Here is a 17,500-nt window from a genome sequence, read left to right as displayed (position 1 = left end):
TTCTGGAAGGACTGTTTAAAAGAGATTGACAGAATAAGAGGCTTTTCTGACGCTGGTATGGGAACAACTCTAGTTGAAATGAGCTCACCCCTTGGCAGTGTGGACCAGGATAGTGATGGTGTTGGTGTTGAGAGTGTGGCTGCCCGGACGGCCCGCTGCTCTGCTCCGCTGGACCGCCCTGGCTCGGATACGGACCTGGAGCCGGCCTCTGAGCGTCCGCACAGTAGAAAGGGTTGGACGGGTGGAAACCACTCGCCGGATATTGAGTCTGCGCTGGGCTGTAGACACCGTGGCCATTTGGATAACCTGCAGGCATTACCTACATGGAAAGCACAAAAGAGGGGAATTAAAAGGGGCATTTGGGTTTTTTTCAACTGTCAGTTAGCGTCCACTAAAAGTTCTGTTGTTGCTGCTGACAGGCTCAGATTATTATTCTAAGTGTCTGACAACATTATGGGATGGATCCCTACAGAGATAGACCTTTTAGTTAAAGAGTAAGATCCTTTTAGTTTAACATGAAACAGCCCTGAAATCACCATCACCAAACTACACCAGACTCCATGTAAATAATCAGGACTTTTAGCGTGTATAGAGCCAGCATATTTCCACCAGACTCCATGTAAATAATCAGGACTTTTAGCGTGTATAGAGCCAGCATATTTCCACCAGACTCCATGTAAATAATCAGGACTTTTAGCGTGTATAGAGCCAGCATATTTCCACCAGACTCCATGTAAATAATCAGGACTTTTAGCGTGTATAGAGCCAGCATATTTCCACCAGACTCCATGTAAATAATCAGGACCTTTAGCGTGTATAGAGCCAGCATATTTCCACCAGACTCCATGTAAATAATCAGGACTTTTAGCGTGTATAGAGCCAGCATATTTCCACCAGACTCCATGTAAATAATCAGGACTTTTAGCGTGTATAGAGCCAGCATATCTCCACCAGACTCCATGTAAATAATCAGGACTTTTAGCGTGTATAGAGCCAGCATATTTCCACCAGACTCCATGTAAATAATCAGGACTTTTAGCGTGTATAGAGCCAGCATATCTCCACATGTAAATGGGTGACTTAAGGGTTTATTTCAACCAACCCAGAGTGGTGATTGTTAGAACAGTGGAAAGATGAACCAAGACGGCTTTTGGTAGTTTTATTTAGTTTCTGTCCACTTTGAATGAAGTGTGTTTTACGATGATAAAAGTCCTGATTATTTACATGGAGTCTGGTGGGTTTGGTGAAGGTGATTTTGGGGCTGTTTCATGTTAAACTAAAAAGGATCTTACTCTTTAAAGGGTAACTACAGTTTTTTTTTTTCAACCTGGACCCTATTTTCCTATGTTTCTGTGTCTCAGTGACTGATGGGAACAACAACCTTTGACATTGGTCCAGTATTAAGCGAGATTGCTGCAGTCAGCAGCGGCGAAACACGCTCAAATCTAAGTTAAGTCAATACTTTTGAAACATAAAAACAAACAGATGGGCACTTTAAAGTACAGATTTTTTCAATGGACTCTGGTGGGTTTGGGGCTAGCGACCTCACCAGGGTGGGAAATTAGTACCCGCCACCAGCCAATGGCGGGTACTTTTCCAAAGTGGCGGGTGACTTTGCCTTGTATACCAGCCACAGTGGCGGGTAGATTGTAAAACATTCCTTGTAACGGACTGGACAGCTTTTGTCAAAGAAAGCTGTTGCTAAAAAACAACGCTTAAATCCATCAGCCATTTTCATATTACACCAACATTTGCAGCATCCTGAGCCAGCAAGACATCGCAACTTTTATCGAAATGTTTTTTTACAAAAGCTCCTGCAAAATCAGGCATTTTGGGCAACAACAATCGCAAAAAAAGGCCACGAAATCCTGGAGGGACGGATTAATGCTATGTTACTGAGAGATGAGTCAAACACAGTTTAACCATGGTCTCGTAGGCTTTTTTTCACTTTTTATTTGCCTATATTAATAAAATATGTATTAATAATAAAAAATAATGTATTGAAGCAATTCAAAATATGCTTGTGCACTTTTTTTTATAAATTTGAATTCTGGAAAAAGTGGCTGGTAAAAAATGTAAGTGGCTGGTGAAATTAGGCATCCATCAGCCACTGTGGCTGCAAACAAGTTAATTTCCCACCCTGGACCTCAGAGCTGTTTCTGGTAAAACAGAAAGGTCTTAAAGAGGTTTTAAAGCTCTATCTCTGTAGGGATCCTTCCCATAATGTTGACAGACACTAAGAATGATAATCTGAGCAGGCTTTTGTCTGTGTGTAAATGCATCGTGGTGATGTAACTGTAACCGACATAGTGGCTGGTAAAAGGTCAGAGCACTTAAAAGACTTAAGGATAAAGAGTAGATTTCCGCTGTGGGATTTAGAGGGGACGGTTACGCTACCTGTGGGTTGTACTGTGGCTGGACCTCTGATCCTGAGGGATAGCCGTTTGCATAGTGTCCTGAGGAATGAGACTGAGGATACCAGTAATGTGACGGGTAACCTGGGTACTGAGAAGCGTCCTGCAAACACACAAAATATCACATTACATACATTATTATAGGAGAGTTACTTTAAAGAAGGAACATATCCCTACTGTTTAAATTCTGGGCAAGAAACTGTAAACGTTATGCTTCCCAACATCAGAAACAAGAACTGCAGCAGCACTGAACTCTGCATAATTATATATATATAAACACTGTATATCGCTTGAAATTTAAGTACAGATGATATTCCTCAAAAATGTAACTCAACTGAAGTACTATTAGCAGTGTCACGTCAAGATAAACGTGATAAAGTCGCGTGTGTAGCGTTAAATATTACATAATGTCAGCTAGATAGTCCATTTGTTTTGACCTAGGATGGCGAAGGCATGACCCGCCTTCCTCTTTCCTCTGATTGGCTAGTACTCATTGCCTGCTCTGGTTGGGATTGGTTGGCTTGAGGCTACAGCAGTGTGATTTGTTGGGGGTTCGAGTAAGAATGTCAGGGTAAGCCAATCAGAGGCATAGAACGGCAGAGGAGGGCGGGACATGCCTTTGCTATGCTTAGGCGAAGAAAATACTAGCCTACCGTTACGAAAGCTAGCTGGTTAGCTATGTTTACAAACTCAGGACGTTTTTTGTTTAAACATTTAACACCGTCAGCCCGGTTCTGAGCCCGGTTCTGAGCCGTATCCAGCCACTCACCATGCTGTTAGTCCAGGTCCCGTTAGTGTTTTCAGAGTCGGGTTTAGGATTTGACTGCATTTGATGATGATGCATCTAACGTTAAGCGCGCGCTCCGGCGGTTGTCCTGTTAGCTGCCATCGTTAAACACAAACCGTTAACGGGACTAACGGAGCCGCCAGTCGGCCCAAATTCGTGACAACTACGTGGCCGTTTTCCTACAGAAGTAGAGACAGAAGTAGAGATCGACTGACTGGAATCAGGAAATGATTGAATGGCTCGAGCTCGGGCTTCTTCTTGGCAGCCAGATATTTGGATGCAGTATCGCCCCCTAGTGGACGGGAGTGTGAATCACTATACAGGCTCAGATTATTAGTCACACACCAGACTCCATATAAATAATCAGTACTTTAATCATCGTTAAACACACTTCATTCAAAGTGGACAGAAACTAAAAGAAAACTACCAAAAGCCGTCTTGGTTCATCTTTCCACTGTTCCAACAATCACTCTGGTTTGGTTGAAATAAACCCTTAATTCACCCATTTACATGTGGAGATATGCTGGCTCTATACACGCTAAAAGTCCTGATTATTTACATGGAGTCTGGTGGAAATATGCTGGCTCTATACACGCTAAAAGTCCTGATTATTTACATGGAGTCTGGTGGAAATATGCTGGCTCTATACACGCTAAAAGTCCTGATTATTTACATGGAGTCTGGTGGAAATATGCTGGCTCTATACACGCTAAAAGTCCTGATTATTTACATGGAGTCTGGTGGAAATATGCTGGCTCTATACACGCTAAAAGTCATGATTATTTACATGGAGTCTGGTGGAAATATGCTGGCTCTATACACGCTAAAAGTACTGATTATTTACATGGAGTCTGGTGGAGATATGCTGGCTCTATACACGCTAAAAGTCCTAATTATTTACATGGAGTCTGGTGGGGTTGGTGATGGTGATTTCGGGGCTGTTTCATGTTAAGAGGAAGTTTCTCACATCATGGACAACATTGCCAGATGATATTTAGGTTGATTATTTATTGTTTTAAGCTGTAACTGTGAGCTGTACATTTCTGTGTACATTAAATACTCTCTGTACTGTAACTGTTTATTGTAATTATAATGTGTTGGTAATAAAAAATATGTTTTTTTATTTTTTTATTTATTTTTCTATTTTTAAATTTAAATTAACAAAAAATATTTTTGTATTAAATTTTTTTTAAAATATGTGTTTTAATTTTTTTCTATTTTTAATTTTTGTATTTTTTAATTCTATTTAATTTTGCTATTTTGTATATAATAATAATAATAATAATAATAATAATAATAATAATAATAATAATAATAATATTAATAATAATGAAAATAATAACAATTTGTTGGTAATGAAAAATATTTTTTTACCTTACTTTTTTCTATTTTTAAATTGAAATTTAATTTTTTTCTATATATATATTTTTTTTTTTCTTTTTTTTCTATATATATATATATATATATATATATATATATTTCTATTTAAATTATTTAAAATAGATGTTTTCATTTTTTTTTTTTTTATCTATTTCATTTTGCTATTTCGTATATTGTAATAATATTTTGTTGGTAATAAAGGCCCCGTGTTGCAGCAGCCAGCCTCGCGGCGCCTAAAGGGTTAAAAACGTGAACCGGAAGTTTATCCCGGGCCTGTATAAAGACACTTCCTGTGCTCCTCTTGAAAGCAACATACATTGAAACATTAATGGCTTGACGTTACATAAACTCCAGATACACGAAGCTAAAACCAGCAGCACAAGATGAACTACGTACCGGGGACGGCCAGCCTCATCGACGACATCGACAGTAAGTCTCGAGCGGCTTCTCGTGCACATAGACACGGTTTACGTCTTAAGATGTGGAGCATCGTGTCTGACACACACTGCATCATTACTACAGACCAGCACACACACAGACACACACACACACACACACACACACACACACACACACACACACATGCAGAGACACACACAGAGAGACACACATACTTTGAAATGTAGTGGAGTAAAAAGTCCAATATTTCTGCGGAGTAGAAGTAGAAAGTGGAATGAAAAGAAAAGACTACAAGTAAAGTACAAGTACCTCAACATTTGGTACTGGAGTACATGTACTTAGTTACTCTGCGTGATGTTGTATATGTGGATGAAAGGTGCATTCTGATTGGCTCGTAGCCATGTGATTTTATTTTTTATTTTACCTTTATTTAACCAGGAAGAGACTCATTGAGATTAAAAATCTCTTTTTCAAGAGTGTCCTGGCCAAGACAGGCAGCAGTATAACCACACATACAGTACATACAAACACAAAATACACAGAAACACTAAAAACATAAAACAACTGAAATAGCAAATCCCTCAAAGTCAACCAGAATCCTAAACACATCAGTCAAAAGATCTGCAGCCAGATGAGGCTGCCTCCAAGTCAGTCAGCATCCTCTTAAAAGCGACCAATGAGACCTGAGGCCTGGACTAGGAAGCGAGAGTTGGCGTTAACGAGCTAACTTCAGGCTCAACCCAGGGTTTTCTGTACTACGAAGGTGGATCACTTGTGATCGGGTTCAGTCGCCGTGGTAACTTATGCTGAACGCCTAACCTGGTCGGGAGCAGGTTAAGTTGGAGATTAGGGGATAGAGAGAGAGAGAGAGAGAGAGAGAGAGAGAGAGAGAGAGAGAGAGAGAGAGAGATGTGCGCTCATAAAAGTTAAAACATTTAGAGACCGACAACCCCGTTAACATTCCCTGATGGGTATCTTTATGAAAGATAGATTTTCAGCGGCGGGAATTACTTATAGGCTATTTGTTGCCTTCTTTAGCCGTGTGTTGCCAATGCGCACATCGGTTTAAATTATGTTTTTATGTTTTTATTTTTTATTTTCTCTCACGATCGCGTACCACTGCTGGGGTTGCAACTGAAATAAAAGCCTAAAGCAACGACAGTTTATGGAAAGCAAAAGTGTAATTATGGTCAGATCTTGGTCCTGACTGATGGGGAAGTGACCAGTTTCTAATGTATTGTAGTGGCGTACTGTACTGTATATTGGCCAGAATCTGCCTTTGGGGGAGGAGGGGGGCATATCATAGTGGGGGGTCTGGGTGTCCTCCCCCAGGGAAGTTTTAAGCATCAACGACTTCATTTCCTGCATTCCGATACACTTTTATGCACCAATTTATGGTGAAATACCTCCATTGAGCCTATGTGAAGAAAAAAGCACAGATGAGAATTCAAAATATATCAAACATATAATGGAAAGTATGTTGTTACTTGTCATTGGGCATTTTTAAGTGAGTATATGGAAATCCTGGAGCTTACTATCACGTAGACTACACCACTGGATATTGATAAGCTAAACGTTGTGATTTACGCATAACAGCGTCGGCTTTTTTGCCAGCTTTCCTTCCTGCGTTTTGCCTGTTAAACCGTGTCTGTGTTCTTCATATTTATGTAGAATTATAGTTTGTTCTTCTTGTTTAAAATATGCAGCTCTGGTAGATGTTTGCGATTGGTCGTGGTGCGCAAACACCGCCTCTTTTATGAGAACGCGCGCGCCGCTGGATTGGGAAACCCTGAGTTGACTGAACTAGTTGATAACCAGCGTCGTGATACAGCTTATGGAGGACCGCGGTTGTTAGGTTAGGTGAAGACGGATCACTGAAAGAAATCCAGGACATGTTGATCTTGATTCGTAGTACAGGCCTCTGATCAGTAAGTTTAGTTCATGTGATGTTGTATATCTGGATGAAAGGTGCATTCTGATTGGTCCGTAGCCGTGTGAGGATGTATATCTGGATGAAAGGTGCATTTTGATTGCCTCGTAGCCCTGTGATGTTGTATATCTGGATGAAAGGTGCATTCTGATTGGCTCGTAGCCCTGTGATGATGTAATGAACGCTGCCTGTGTTGTCTCCTGCAGAGAAGCACCTGGTGCTGCTCCGGGATGGAAGGACTCTGATTGGCTACCTCAGGAGCATCGACCAGTTCGGTAAATCTCCTAAATGTCTTTATTTAACCCTCCTGGTGTCTTCGGGTCAAATTTGATCCATTTTCAAAAAATGTCTATATAACAAATTTGGGTTTCTTTCAACCAAATTAGCAAAAATGAACATGGATGGTTCCATTTAACGCTCTCCTCAAGTTAAATGAAGGATCAGTTCACTACTTTCATTGAGTTTTGGGTGTTTTTATTCAATTTTATAGCATATTTCTGCTTGTTAAACTCAAACGTTAGGTTTAGTGTCCATGAATTCCAAGAATGAGTAAAACTGGTATGAGTTGGTGGTAGGCCTAGTGGGGGGGGGGCGTCAAACGTAAAAGTGACAAATGTCAAAAACTTAGAAAAAGTGTGTGTGTCTGTGTGTGTGTGTCTCTCTCTCTCTCTGTGTGTGTGTGTGTGTGTGTGTGTGTGTGTGTGTGTCTCTCTCTCTCTCTGTGTGTGTGTGTGTGTCTCTGTGTGTGTGTGTGTGTGTCTCTGTGTGTGTGTGTGTGTGTCTCTCTCTCTGTGTGTGTGTGTGTCTCTCTCTGTGTGTGTGTGTGTCTCTCTCTCTGTGTGTGTGTGTGTGTGTCTCTCTCTCTCTGTGTGTGTGTGTGTGTGTGTGTGTGTGTGTGTGTGTGTGTGTGTGTGTGTGTGTGTGTGTGTCTCTCTCTCTGTGTGTGTGTGTGTGTCTCTCTCTCTGTGTGTGTGTGTGTGTGTGTGTGTGTGTGTGTGTGTGTGTGTGTGTGTGTCTCTCTCTCTCTGTGTGTGTGTGTGTGTGTGTGTGTCTCTCTCTCTCTCTCTCTCTCTCTGCATGTGTGTTTGTCTCTGCGTGTGAGTGTCTCTGCGTGTGAGTGTCTCTGCGTGTGTGTGTGTAATCATTTCAGAAACGTGTGTTTACTCACACAGCGCTGGAAGAAGTATTCAGATCGTTGACTTCAGATAAAGTGTCAAACGTAAAAGTGACAAAAGTCAAAAACACAACAACTTCAAAATACAAAATGCGACAATAAGCAGAAAAAAAACTTCAACAAAAAGTGCCGGAAGCCTAGGGGGAAAAACCGGGAGGACAACACAAGGGTTAAATCAACGTTCAAAGACCGGCAGTCAGAACAAAAAGTTACAAAACTCAAACATACGTTTGTATTTTGTATTTATTTATTTATTTATTTATAAAGGACGACACACATTAATCAACATTTCTGTAAATGTGCCAGTGTTAGCCAGCCGGCTAATTTGCAACTATAGTCCTTTGGCCAGATGATTTTAGACCAGAGCAGCAGGAAGCAGCAAGATTTTGGTGCGCCAGGAGGATCACACGATCAACACGGACCATCACCCAGATGAAGAATTTCATAAAGAGAATTGGAAAGCGAGGCATGAAGTCGCTTGTAGTCATCAGTTGACTAGTCTCGCATTGCCAGACCTTCCTCCACAGCTCTGCAACGGAAGGTCTGTCTAGTCCACACAGCATTCCTGGATGGGAGGAAAACCTGCTCTGGTTTATTGGCATTTCTTTTAACCAATCACAATCATCGCGGGCGGGGCTAAGCTCCGCACGGAGCCATGGTGCCTCTGCTAAATAGTCTCAGGAAGGAACTTGTTTTGGTGGAACGTGGACGTTCAAAAGTAGTTTTAGTCGTGCAACAGAAAACTCAGATTGGACAGATAGTCTAGCTAGCTGTCTGGATTTACCCTGCAGAGATCTCCGTTGGGAGCAACGGTGCCTCTGCAAAATCCGTCCCCTTCCTCTGTCTCTGTGTTGGCGTTCTAACCCCCGGTGGATTTGTGAGGACTATGGTTAACTGCTCCTCAGATCTCTTCTCCTCAGTCTTTTATGTAATGTTTTTGCCAGTAGTGTTCTCTATAAAACACTGCCCTTAATGTCTCTAACCCCTTCCCTCTCGTTGTTCTCTTCCAGCTAATTTAGTTTTTCACCAGACAGTCGAGCGCATCCACGTGGGGAAGAAGTTTGGAGACATCCCCCGAGGAATCTTCATCGTGAGAGGAGAGAATGTGGTGCTGCTCGGAGAGATAGTGAGTGTATCTGAATAGTTAATAACTTTATTTGTCTATCTGCTGCTGTGATTTTAATCCTGTCAACCCTGTTCTGTATAGACATAGAGCGCATTTAAGTCCCGCCCCCACCATGGGAGGGACGGACGTCTCTCCTCTCTCTCGTTGACTTGTATTGCCTGAAGGTTTCTCCTCTTTATTCCGTCTGCTAGCGAACAACCGAAACGCGTCTAAAAGCTGCTGTCTGGTGATATTCACTACCAGCAATGTAAAGAACCCAGAACTTAAGTTTTTATAAGCTGCTTTTAACTGAGCTTTTAGGAAGACAGAAGTGGAAACAGACGTTGAGGAATCAGCAGAGAGAATGGAGAGACACTAAGATAAAGGGTCCAGCGCCCACGTCGTTTAAATAGGAAATGCACCTGACCCCATCTGTGGCCCATGGGCTGCTGGTCTTACAGGGAGGTGTGTTCAGGTGCATTCTGGGCGTGCTGGTCTTACAGGGAGGTGTGTTCAGGTGCATTCTGGGCTTGCTGGTCTTACAGGGAGGTGTGTTCAGGTGCATTCTGGGCGTGCTGGTCTTACAGGGAGGTGTGTTCAGGTGCATTCTGGGCGTTCTGGTCTTACAGGGAGGTGTGTTCAGGTGCATTCTGGGAGTATTGCTATCTTGAGGCAGCAGGAAGTGATGGCACCATTGACCAACAAAAACCTGGTCTAAAGTCAATAACGCAGCATTTCATTGTTATTTTAACAGAGCATTAGTAAAATGCTCCTAGGCTCGTACACAGTACGCACACTATGCTGCTACGTCATCATAATAATCATAACAGCAATGCTCCAAGGTCCAAACACACCTGGCTTTTAAAGGGAATGGGAGATGATCTCTGATTGGTTGATTGCATGTTACGCCCAAAACACCCCTCTGATTAATGAAGACACTAAGTCCAACCCTTTAGAACCATGCGTGAATAAATCAACAGTAAACATACAACTGTGAACTTTGCCTAAATACTTTTCCTATTTAAACTTTATTTTTTTTTTTTTCAGAACACAAGAGAAAATAAGAGTTTACTTGCAAAACGTAATGAGCTAAATAATTGTTTTTCTCGATTATTCTGTTTTTGTGATCATTGGGAGACTTATGTTTGGTGGTGCAGGTTGGTGCAGTTTGTTTTTGTTGGCGTTTGTGGAGCCTGGGCTGTCTACAGAGACCGTGTTTTTTACAGTGTGTTCAGGGGACAGGCAGCTAGCAGATAGTAACTGTACGTCCACACGGCCGCCGACTTGAGCTGCAAAGAAGCTCTGGCCGCCCGGTCAAGGACGCTGGTCAGAAAGTCCGGGGAAGCTGTTTGAGGCTTTGGCCGCTCTGACGTAGCAGCATTCTATGTTCATCATGGAAAAAGATCAAGCAGCCACTGCACGGCCAATACACTGACACTAGAAACCTTTTATAAATGACATATATAATGACAGAATGTGTATTGGTTGTTGGTCGCAGCGGTGTCTGTTAGCAGTTAGCTCGCTCGTTAGCCGCTGAACCGCAGCAGCGTGCAGGCAGAGCGAGCAGCCGCCAGCTGTTGATCCGTGCAGGACTTCACCGTGAGCGGACTGTTTAGAGACCATGTGACCGGCAGGTAACGTTAACTGGTCCCTATACGCAAATATCATAAATGATAGGGAACCCAGCAACGGCCATGATGAGCTTCTCCTCCTTTTTCTCTGAACTAATGTTTTGGTAGGAACCAAAGTTTACATCGTATGTTTCTCTGGAATCAGCCAGCGTGAAGGACGTCTATATTCTGATTGGTTGCCGCTGAACCGCGTCATAGCTCATTACCATAAAGTTGACCTACTTTCAACTTTCTGATTGACGCTCTGGTCGCTCAAAACGCCCAAAACGTGACGCCGACAGATTTTCCGCTCCTTGCAGCTGAGAGAAGCAGCTTCCATTGAAAATGAATGACTTCCTGTATCTTTAGAAGATCAAGTCGGCGGCGGTGTGGACGGACAGTTAGGAGATGTTTTTTTTACAGTGTGTTCAGGGGACAGGCAGCTAGCAGATAGTGAGGAGATGTTTGCTGTATGTGACAAAAAATGTTGTAGCCTAAAAAACGCGTGACATCGCTTAGAGCACTTTTTTTTAAATTTAGATTAATTGCACAGCCCTACGAGAGATGCAAACCCTTAATAAACCTTATTAACTGTTGTCTCTGTCTGTGCAGGATGTGGAGAAGCCCTGCGACGCCGTCCTGCAGCAGGTCTCCATCGAGGAGATCCTGGAGGAGCAGCGGTTGCAGCAGCAAGCCAAACAGGAGACGGAGAAAGTCAAAATAGCCGCCCTGAAGGACCGAGGCCTTTCCATCCCCAAAGCCGACAACTTGGACGAATACTGACCCCGACTCCACCAGCCTCTTTCTCACTTTGTCTCGGACTGTTTTACGTTGGATTTGGGTTTATGAGAGCATGAGTGTTTTTGTTTTTGTGGGTGCGAGGCTGCATCATGCCGGGCCTGTTCGCCGTAATGTACTGTGTGAATCTCATTTGAATAATATGTGGAGAGAGAGAAAAGAAGGTGTGACTGCTGCTCTCAGTTCTGCAGAAAGAATCATGTGTCGACGTAAGATCACTCTGTTGTCAACGTAACTTAGCATTTATTTTACAGCAGCACTTTCTATTTTGTCGGTGATATGTTGAGCCTTTTTATTTGGAGAGATGTGTGGGCCTGCTAATGACAAAAACTACATGCTATGCTCCATTAAAGAGTTTAGTTTTTCATTATGGAAGGCGTGCTTGCACTCATTTGTGTCGTCACACCTTTTTAACTGTGTTTTACTTACTCTGTTGTCATTATTGAAGCATTATGGCGCAAATTCGGCGGCACGATTCCATACAAAGTCAATGCAAAGACGCATATAGATGCAAAGTCGCATCACGAATGAGGTGAGGACGCGAAATTGGCCTCATTCGTGCCGCACTGGATTCACGTGAGTTGAAATATTTGAAGTGAGAAAGTTGCGTGTAAATGTGACGCAAAAGCCAATCAGTGTTTAGAGGAGGAGGAGTTTTCGTTTGAGTACCTGGTAAGTTGTGAAATGATATCTCTGTTGTTGTTTATGGAGCAGCTCCAATGTTAGCAGAGCCCTGATAGAACCAAACTCCATCCAGAAAACCAGCATTTTAAAAGTTGTTTGCTTGTCGTCTTGCGGACAGACCTGATATAGTATCAATTCAGACTTTTAACTAATCGGCATCCTGATGTTATTTCGGCACTCTTTCTGTTTATTGCAAGTTAAAAAAACGACTTTAAGTCCCGCTGGAAGTGGCAGACATCAGACGTAACGTTTCCTTCCTGAAGAAGGCAGTAAAACATCACTGAGCTGTTTGCTCCGCCAGGTGATATTAGCAGGCTCGTTGGAGATGAACTGCGCCTCGCCTGTAAAGTGGACGAGAGCAGGCGGCAGCAGCCGGGGGCGGGGACAAAACTCCGCTGTCAAGTCGGACAGTTTGCTGCCGATTCCAGCAGCATTCAGGCTGAACAGGAAGTCACAGAAACACTGGTCCTATTCCGATTTAATAAAATGTTATCAGACCCATATATCAGCTCCTACACAGTCTGCAGTTGTTTTAATTATGACAGAGTAGCTGTTAAAATGCTCTACATGTGATCTGTTGCTGATTTTAATTAACAACAGACTGTAGATGATCTGTAATCTGAACAGATTTAGTCTCTCTGACTTCTAAATGTAACTATCAGCCACACGTGAGCTGTACATCAGACAAATAGCAGTTAAAATTCCTCCAATTCAAAATAAATAAAAAGTTTATATAAAACGTCATCATGTTGAGTTGATTCTGAACCAATCAGCTGTCAGATCAGCTGAGAGGCCGGCGTTTCCCAGCATGCCCCTGGGTCCACCTGGCTCTTGCAGTCGGTGGAGAGCAACTGCGGCGTCTGGCTCTAAAAACTGCGGCCGCCTTGATCTGGTGAGATTATCGTTGCCCATGTGTGCATGACGTCAGAGCGAGTCGGGATCAAGTCGGACACAAATCTAACCGGCATGCATTGGGCGGCGATCGCCGGTCATCGATTCTGCACAGAGCTGGCTCATCTCCAACGAGCCTAGTAATCCAGACATGATGCCGTTTGATTTCCTGATGTATCTGTGACTTCCACACCAGGTATAGAGCAGCAACAGAGGTTATTTTGGCTTTATGATGACAGAAGGAAACGTTGTTGGAGCCTACAGCTCTACAAGGTACGAGATTAAACGCAAATTGATCCAAACGTGATCCTGCAATCAAACTCACGCGAATGGCGCGACGCAAATATTTTATTTCGCCTTGGTGTTGACGCGCCTTTAGTCTCATATAGCCAGCTGTATCTCCACAGCGCTGTGGAGGAAGGTCTGGCTACACCACAGATGCATTCTGGGACTGGGATAGGAGAAACAACCTCTCTGGGTTGTTTACATTTCTTTAAACCAATCACAACGGTCTTGGGCGGCACTAAGCTCCGGACGCAGCGACGGAGGCTCTCAGACACAGACACACACACACACACACACACACACACACACTCACTCACTCACTCACTCACTCACTCACTCACTCACTCACTCACTCACTCACTCACTCACTCTCACACACATACATACATACATATAGACACTCTCACACACACACACCTATAGACACTCACTCACTCTCTCACACACACACACACACACACACACACACACTCTCACTCTCTCTCTCTCTCACACACATACATACATATATACACTCTCTCACATAGACACACACACACACACTCTCACTCTCTCTCTCACATACATACATACATATATACACTCACTCACTCACTCACTCACTCACTCACTCACTCACTCACTCACACACACACACACACACACACACACACTCTCAGTGACGGTGTCTCTGCTAAATCAGGAAGGAATTTGTTCTGGTGGAACATTTGCACCTCGCTAAAGAAAACTCCTCATCCAATATTAAATGAAGTTAACTGTTGACACGATGCAGTAACGGGAGATATTTAAATGAGCTGATACATGGTTACACCTGATTGGCTCTTACCAGAGTATCTCCGTGTGTACTTCGTTGTTGCCCCAGAGGCGTTCAACCTCTGACATATATAGCAATTATAAGCGGTGAATTATACTGGCCGTTCCCAACCTGGCGCGCGCCATCGTGACGTCATCATTTGTACAGGATTCACGGACATCGGAAAAACGTTTTTCCGAGTGAAAACGTCATCATTGCCAGATTTTGCTAACAGAGTCTGGTGTAAACAGGTGGTGACCGTTGTTAACAACTGACGTTTGATGGAGGCGAATTTGGTTCACTGAACATATTTCAATGACAATAAACTTATTTAATGTGGATAAACGCCTCTGCTGAGAAACATACACAGACATAACATGTTTCAGATTATTCATAAATAGGCCTATGTATACAAAAACAACACATTATCCGTGATCTTTCCCGTTCGTTGTCCTGCAGATAACACAAACACCTGACCATGTGCTTTTTGGATGCTCGCATAAGAAAACAGCAGCAAATTATTGTGGCCTCCATGTTTTCACCACCTGATGCTCTAGGCCAGTGTTTCTCAAACTTTTTTCAACAATGTATCCCCTTTGAATTGCTTTTTTTAAGCCAAGTACCCCCTGCCCAGCGCAAAACATTTTTGGTAGAAAAAAAAGGCTATATAAAGAGGTAGAATACAGCGCCAGCAGTGATAGATTCATTAAACAACAGCCTTTTTTAAACAAAAACATTTGAATGCTACATTTCAAATGTTTAGAATCCATCACTTAATTCATTCATTATTATAGTATAATTATTTTAGGAATTATGTATGACATATTTTTAAATTAGCACTCTGTTGTTAGCAGAAACACTGCTCTAGGCCAGTGTTTCTCAAATGGGGGTCCGTGTCCCCGTAGGGGTACTCTGGAGGACTGCAGGGGGTCCGTGTCCCCCTAGGGGTACTCTGGAGGACTGCAGGGGGTACGTGTCCCCGTAGGGGTACTCTGGAGGACTGCAGGATGTACGTGTCCCCCCTAGGGGTACTCTGGAGGACTGCAGGGGGTACGTGAGATATTTAACAAAATGTTAAATATATTTAAAAAAAATAGTAACAAGGCTGTTGTCCAGAACATTGTTCCTCTTTATGTAGACTTTTTTTCCTGCCAAAAATGTCACATTTGTGTCTCCTTCTTTGGACCTAATCTATCCTTCCTTATCTTTTTCTTCTTCTTCTAGTCCGTAGAAAGAGCAAAGTCGTTTAAAGACTCTATTTGTCCATTGTTTATTTCTAAAGAAACACGACAATGTATAAAAGGCTCCATTACCTTGTAGCTCACGTTATGGCTCCGTAGCAGACGTTTTTATAAAAATAGGCTAACGATTGGGTCATAACCACGAGACTTACTGTCTCATAGTAGAGGAATTACCGTATAGTACAGGAGAAGCTCTCAGGCAGTTTGGACTTCCATTAGCTGTTTAAGTTTAATTACTAATGTTAACTATCATTTTAGTGATCAATAATTAGCCTGTGTCTATGTTATCTCCTTACATATACCTACGCTCTCCGTCTCTGCTAGATTGGGAATGATTGAGATTTCTCTTGGCACAGCTACCAGAAGACTTCCAACTTTCAGACAGGTTGCTCACAGCACATCTACGTCTTCAAGCTCAGTTGGAGGCTGCTCAGTAACGCTCAGCCATCACCGGGAAAGAGACTTCACTGGTCTCCGTCCAGAGACACGGGACCTGGTGGTCCACTATATATTCTGTCTATGTGTAAAACACGCTTAAGTCGCTTTGGATAAAAGCGTCAGCTAAATGTAATGTAACAGCAATCCCACCAATCAGTCCCAAAATGTCCCAGTTAGAGAGGAATCAATAACAATCTGTCTCTAAAGATAAGAGTGTGTCCCAGTGATCGATTCTTTCTGCCTTCATCAGTCTGTTAATCATTTGGACAGATAGAGTCAGTCAAGGGCATAACTTTGGGTTCAACATTGGGGGGGTTGAGATCCTTATCTGGGAAGGGGGGGATCCCGGGACATGTCTGCATGGATTGAAAATAGCACAAAAACATAAAAAAAAAATAGGAGGATAGGACCTGAACCTACATCAACAAATCAGGTGCAGTTACCTTGCGTAAGCATGGACGCCTGGCCAATAGTTGTGTGTGAATGCTATTGAAAGGCGGGCCTTTCTTAGAAGTTGCCTAGGTTCCATAATAACGTGGCGCTCCCTGTGTGAAAAGCCGTTAACTCCACCCCCCCACAAATCATATACACACACACACACACACACACACACACACACACACACACATACAGACACACACACACACACACACACACACACACATACAGACACACATACAGACACACACACACACACACACACACACACACATACAGACACACACACAGACACTCACATTTTGCAGGATTCAGTCCTGCTGCTGCTGTGAACTTGTAACATTAAATGTATGTTGAGTCTTATTATTTACTGTGAACACTGTACCGTAGCCTCACTAAGAAAACCGCTTTCCAGGAAGTTGTCAAGCTGTGTGCAGTTACAAAAGGTTGAAATCCGGTCAGCCTTCAAATACAGGAAAGCTGACGCTGAACATTTGTCCTGTAGGTTTAAACTGGTCAAACGGTTCATGGCTTGTGTGTTTATCTGCTGCAGCCTCAGTTGGACGTGAGTTACGGCTAAACATGATTACACAGAACGAATGCAGGGGCCGAGCAAATAAGAGTTTGAGACAGAGAATAAACACTAGAGCTTAGATCTGGCACAAAAAATCAAGATCGACCTACCCGAGCACTTTGCATCCGAGCCCGGCCCCACACATTAGCCCGAGCCCGATTTAAACCAGACAATTTTTTAATACATGGGCTGTTATAACTGACGTTCTCAACTACAATTCAGAGTTGTTTGAACTGCAGAAATCTGTTTAGAATAATACAACAAGGACGAAGCTGTAAACTGCTGTTAGTTTATTCAGACTGGAACGGATCGCAAATGGATCCGATGAAAAAACGTAAAAAAAACTCGACTCTATAAGCTCCCTCAGCTGAATAGTGAGGGGAGCAGATCAAGGCAGCAACATAATCAAAGCCCTGGAACCATATAGGAGACTTTCTGGTCTCCATCACCTAATTAATACTGTCCTTCACCACGGTCTCCATCACCTAATTAATACTGTCCTTCACCACGGTCTCATCACCTAATTAATACTGTCCTTCACCACGGTCTCATCACCTAA

At 42.8% G+C, this 17,500-nt stretch overlaps 2 protein-coding genes across 2 annotated transcripts in view; one reads left to right on the top strand and one right to left on the bottom strand.

Annotated features, from left to right (window-relative positions):
• The window catches only part of bag4 (BCL2 associated athanogene 4), a 7,490-nt gene extending 4,017 nt beyond the window's left edge, over nt 1–3,473 (bottom strand). The window contains exons 1-3 of the mRNA XM_031309664.2: nt 3,184–3,473; nt 2,398–2,517; nt 89–319 (exon numbers count right to left, since the gene is read on the bottom strand). Of these exons, the coding sequence (XP_031165524.1) occupies nt 89–319; nt 2,398–2,517; nt 3,184–3,258 (426 nt within the window). The 5' untranslated portion in view covers nt 3,259–3,473. The remainder of the gene's footprint in view (nt 1–88; nt 320–2,397; nt 2,518–3,183) is intronic.
• A 1,345-nt stretch (nt 3,474–4,818) lies between these two features.
• lsm1 (LSM1, U6 small nuclear RNA associated) lies at nt 4,819–11,967 on the top strand. Its single transcript, XM_031309669.2, has 4 exons — nt 4,819–5,010; nt 7,117–7,185; nt 9,095–9,210; nt 11,412–11,967. Exons 1-4 carry the CDS (start codon nt 4,965–4,967, stop codon nt 11,580–11,582), a joined length of 402 nt encoding a protein of 133 aa, XP_031165529.1. The 5' UTR covers nt 4,819–4,964; the 3' UTR covers nt 11,583–11,967.
• Nucleotides 11,968–17,500: the final 5,533 nt, after the last annotated feature.

Source organism: Sander lucioperca, chromosome 2, assembly GCF_008315115.2.
Source record: "Sander lucioperca isolate FBNREF2018 chromosome 2, SLUC_FBN_1.2, whole genome shotgun sequence".
NCBI classification, from domain to species: domain Eukaryota; kingdom Metazoa; phylum Chordata; class Actinopteri; order Perciformes; family Percidae; genus Sander; species Sander lucioperca.
The sequence above is the reverse complement of the archived record's forward strand: the minus strand, read 5'-3'. Positions and strand labels throughout refer to the sequence as shown.